Genomic DNA, 4,998 nt, shown 5'->3' on the forward strand with positions numbered 1-4,998 from the left:
CGCCCCACGTAAAGGTTTTTGACCAACAAGCAAAAGACAGGTCACTGGCTGGATATGTGTTGGTGGACGTCTATAAGAACCTGGACTCACAATGGCCTCTTACGACTGAAGCCATGACAGCCATTTTGTGTTATCACTCTTACTGACAAATGCTATTTGGTTTTTGCGGGGGCTGTGGACCGGTGGGGTGCCTGGCGGGCCTGCAGTGCCCCGTCCTGCTGCGTTGGGTTGGGGGCACTCCTGGCTCCTGGGTTTGCTCTCCGGCCGGTGGCACATACACACCCACATACAAAATAAAACGGTATTTATAAAAATAAAAAATAAAAAAAAGCAATGATGATGACATGTCAAATTGGTAAAATTACCGATAAAATTAGCTCTACAGAAAGAAAGAAAGAAAAACATTGTTAGGAGTGCTTTTTTTTTCCAGTCGCTATGTACAAAGGTTAAGTTAGGTTTTTGCTGATGAGCTTTGCTTTCATTTCATGGTTAATGGTTGTGACATGAAGCAGACGCATTTTTGAGTAGCACTTAGAGATAAAATAAATGTTCTAGTCACATTCTTACCAATTAAATATGCATGTACTGCTTTTCCCAGACTTACTGATACAACCGTATGCCATACATTGTGGCATTTTTGCCGTGGGGACAGAAAACTTGAAAAGACCCCAGGGAAATCACAGTATTTAAGTTAGGCACTCTTAGTAAATGGCAACGCAAGATGGCCGCCGCCAAATTCACAAGAGTTTCATACAAGATATTTTCATCAGCAATACTCATACAATGATGTCTGTTAAGAAAACTGGGTTCAAGTTTATCCTAAATGACTGTCTATTCCTGAAAGTAAGCATATTTTCCTTACCTTGAACCGATCACATTGCAAAAACAAATGTCTTCTAAATTTGACATACCATTAAGAGTGTCGCTAACAACCTGGTCAAATTTAAATGATTAAAAAAAGAAAAGAAAAGCTAAGTATGTAAAATGAGTCTTCAAAAATAAAAAAATTAAGTATCGTATGTGATTGTCTCTGCTCTGAAGCGCTGTGGTGTGTGTCCCCACTCAACCAAATACGATATTGGGACCTGGAAACATTGACGCTAATTCATTTATAGATGATCACGTTTGAGCCATGAAAATATATAGTGGCCCTGTTAAGTCTCGTGTAACTTGAATATAACCCAAAAGGTTGTTGCGGGGCTCAGTGAGGCGCTCTAAAGCGGCCCACAGTGTCATACAGACTACACTAAGAGAAAATGTATTTTCAGAGTATAGGCATAGCTCGCTAGCTAACTGCATGTAGCAAAGTCGCACAAGTTGTTAAATAGTGGCAGAGGGTCGACTCATGCTAGACTCTTAACCCCCCCCCCAAAAAAGTAAATAAATAAATAATTCAATATCTGTGAAACTGAAATGGTGGCAAACATTTGAACGCTTCAAACGTGTATATCTCAGGGTTTTTAAGGAGAGATGGTAAATAAAGGAACAGGCGCTGGATGAGCAGAAGATGGGTGGAGCGTGATCTGCTTCTATGTGTAGTGTCCAACAGAAATTTAGAGCAGAGTCAAAGTTGAATTTCCACTTAAGGGATTTTAATAACTAATCACTAAATATAATTTAAATAACTGTTTCTAACTGCCAAAAACAAGTTGCGTTGCTCCGCCTTTCGTCTTTTACCTGCTTGCAGCTTCTGGACCTCAGTCAGTCCTGTTTTGAAGGAACCAGAAGACAGTACGCGTGTAAATCATGCTGATCTTTGCTGTTAACACCAACTTTGCCAAAGACGACCTGCCGGCCACTCTAATGTCAGAAGCTACCGAGGAGCTAGTTAAAGTTACTGGCAAGCCTGTAGAGGTATGACAAGACCTATGATACAAAACGATTACCCGATGATGAGCGTGATTTTAATTTATTAACCCACCCGATGTAATCTTTCTCTTTTTGCATCAGTTCATTGCTGTGCATTTCCACGCGGATCAAATTATGATGATTGGTGGAAAGGAAGGTCCATGTGCACTCTGTTCCTTTCACAGCATTGAGAAGATCAGCTGTGATCAAATCAAGCAGTACTCTAAACTACTGTGTGGACTAATCAACAAACAGCTGGGCATATCTCCAGACAGGTAATATGGATGCGGCAGTGTGGCACCGCGCCACAGGGTGGCGCTACTTAGTTTTTGTGTGCATAGGATCGTGTAGCACTTGGCGGTGAATGTTTTTTGATGCTGTGGAACGGTGGAAGCTACGGTTATTGTAACGCGTGAGGGCGTCAAGCCCATTGTTATGCTTTCTTAATAAAACGAATCCGTGGACTGCCAATGATTTTGTTGCTCTCCCGTTTTGTTTTGTTTTGCTGTCCCGCTGCGCCATCCATGGCCAACCAGCCCACACGTGTTACTTTTTGTTTGTTAACATTTTAATTAGTTTATATGGAGACTAAAACCCACGCAGAGATTCTTTCCTCTGTGTCCACTGTCATTAACAAATGTCTCCCTTTTTTTCTATTTCAGGATTTGTATTAGTTTTGTAAACATGGATCCTTGCAAATTGGCCTGGAACAACACTACTTTTGGCTGAAACACAGGTGGAAGTCCCCAAAGATAATCATTCCACCTCTGAAGAGTTGGAGATGCAAATGACCAAAAAGCAAGAACACATAAGTAGCTTAGTAGTATATTTCATGCAGCTTGGCCCTGGTCTTTCCTCTCTACAATAAAGCACATCGTGTAAAACACAAGCTCATGTTTTGTCATTGATTGTGTCTCCTAGCTGACTTGCTTTACAGGCTGTTAAAAGTTACAGTATACTAGGAAATTCCTAGCGGCAACATACATTTTGGTAATGTAAACATTTGTTTGAAAAAAAAGGGTGGGGTTGGGGGGTTCACACCGGCCCTCAAGGGCCGAAGTCCTGCAGGTTTTGGATGTTTCCCTTCTATGATCAGCTCATCAGCCAACTCTGCATAAGCCTGAAAACGATCCTGATGATTGGAATCAGCTTGTGTTGGAAGAGGGAAACCTCCAAAACTTGCTGAGATATATATGGCAAGCACTGGAGGCCTTAAGCAGATATATAGTTTCATGGCTTGATACATGAAGTACTAGTTATTGTTTAAAATGCTAGACAAAGAAACAAAACGAAAAAATTCCCCAATGGTTGACAGTCGAGCAGGGCGTAGTTTCAGCACATTCAGCGGACACAGTGTTTAAGCTCAAAGAGAATGGCTCGGTTATTTCATGATTTTGAAGCCTCATTTTATATACTTGGTGATTTTTGTATAAGCATTCAAATTTGCCTGGATAGTTGACATTGACAATCTCCTTCCTGTGGTGTGTCAAATTCAGAATACATTTATTTTCACTTTTCAGGAACTCTCATTGCAAACCCATATCATTGTGTGATCTAGTTTTCGGTGTACAACAGCACAGTATGAGTTGACTTTCCATTTGAGAGATTATCATAAAAACGTTCTTAAATAGACAATTTTCTGTTCAAGTGCAATCAGTTAATTTTAAAACGATTAATCTTCTTATCTCAATTTACATTCACCTTGAAGTAATTCAAACAGTAGATTAGACACAAACAAATAAGAAAAATCCGAGTCATGCCAAAGTCAACAAACGATAATTATTAAAAACAAAAACAAAAAAAAAACTATAAACTGATAAACTCGAGGACAAACGCCTGACAGACAAAATTCGTGGCAAAATTATCCAAGGACGACTCTGACGCGTACACGCCAAAGTTCCCTTTGCAAGGTAATAAAAAAACAATGCTTTGTTGGTGTCGTGTTGTAGCGTTTATGCTCTAAAAAAAAAAACTCGGATGGAATCATGTTTTAACGTTGAAGAAAATGGTGTTCAGAAACGCTAAGTCCCTGCAGCGTCGCGTTTACAGTATTGTATTAGCTGGTAAATGGACTGCTTTTTATATAGCACTTTAACTACAACATATGCTGCTTTACAATTTAAGCCTCATATTCACCCATTCACACACACACACACACACACACACACACACACACACACACACACACACACACACACACACACACACACACACACACACACACACATACCAGTGGTCGGCTGCTGCAAGACACTGCCAGGTCCACTGGAAGCAAATCCGGGTTCAGCGTCTTGCTCAAGGACACTTTGACATGGTCACCAAGGATCGAACACACAACCTCACGGATGGGAGACGACCACTCAACCACTGAGCCATTACTTTCAAATCTACCTTTTACCAGGCTAGAGTGTTATGACCACTTTTGGCACGCTAGCTACGAATGCTAAATTTATTTTAGTGCAGGTACAAAGATAGGTAAAATAGAAGTAATGTTAAAGGAAAAGTACATATTTAAATCTAAAAGCTAGGATAAAACACAACAACAGTGAGTGTACATGAATCAAGGTACAGATAAGCTAAATTTAATTTATGAGAATTCAAGCAGAGCTGAATCCAATTGTCATAAAAATTCAGAAAATCATTTTTATGTTCCCTGAGATAACGGTTAACATGTTTTTTTATATAAAGGCGTGGTGTACTTGATCATGTTGAGCACCCAATGTGTAATTTCCTAAAATGTTCAATTATAATTGTTTCCCCAACCTCTTTATATGTGTAACGGTTATCGGCCGGTTGTAACTTTTTCAATCTCATCGCAGACAAAGGAGTTTAATTTCTTTGGCCTGGACATGCCACAGTGGAGGTTGGGGGGATCAAGAGCATCCCCCACAGACCTCCAGCCCCCGCCAGCACTGATTGACACAGACACAATACAAAATAAAAAAGATTACATGGAAATACGTCAATAAAATAATAATAATGAAATATTTTCTCATACATTATTACATGCACACAACTGTGTAGCCCGCCATAGAATATTACATGATCCCTTTTATGTACTATATTTTATAGTACGTTTGACGATGATTCTACAATATTCTAGCCTTGCTCTCATATTGTTGAATGTGTTAGACTTGTATTTGCCTGAAT

General features: G+C 39.8%; 1 protein-coding gene across 3 annotated transcripts; it reads left to right on the plus strand.

Annotated features, from left to right (window-relative positions):
* Positions 1-90: 90 nt before the first annotated feature.
* On the plus strand, positions 91-2,737 carry LOC147168437 (macrophage migration inhibitory factor-like). Of its 3 annotated transcripts, none has more exons than XM_086084569.1 (4): positions 91-843; positions 1,688-1,854; positions 1,951-2,123; positions 2,511-2,737. In XM_086084569.1, exons 2-4 carry the CDS (start codon positions 1,747-1,749, stop codon positions 2,575-2,577), a joined length of 348 nt encoding a protein of 115 aa, XP_085940695.1. In that variant the 5' UTR covers positions 91-843; positions 1,688-1,746; the 3' UTR covers positions 2,578-2,737. The 3 variants fall into 3 exon arrangements, with proteins under 3 accessions (XP_085940695.1, XP_085940696.1, XP_085940694.1); XM_086084570.1 differs by having other exon boundaries at positions 1,719-1,854; XM_086084568.1 differs by lacking the exon at positions 91-843 and having other exon boundaries at positions 1,572-1,854.
* Positions 2,738-4,998: the final 2,261 nt, after the last annotated feature.

This window comes from Leptonotus elevatus, chromosome 9 (assembly GCF_054856555.1).
Source record: "Leptonotus elevatus isolate MCC_2025b chromosome 9, RoL_Lele_1.0, whole genome shotgun sequence".
NCBI lineage: Eukaryota > Metazoa > Chordata > Actinopteri > Syngnathiformes > Syngnathidae > Leptonotus > Leptonotus elevatus.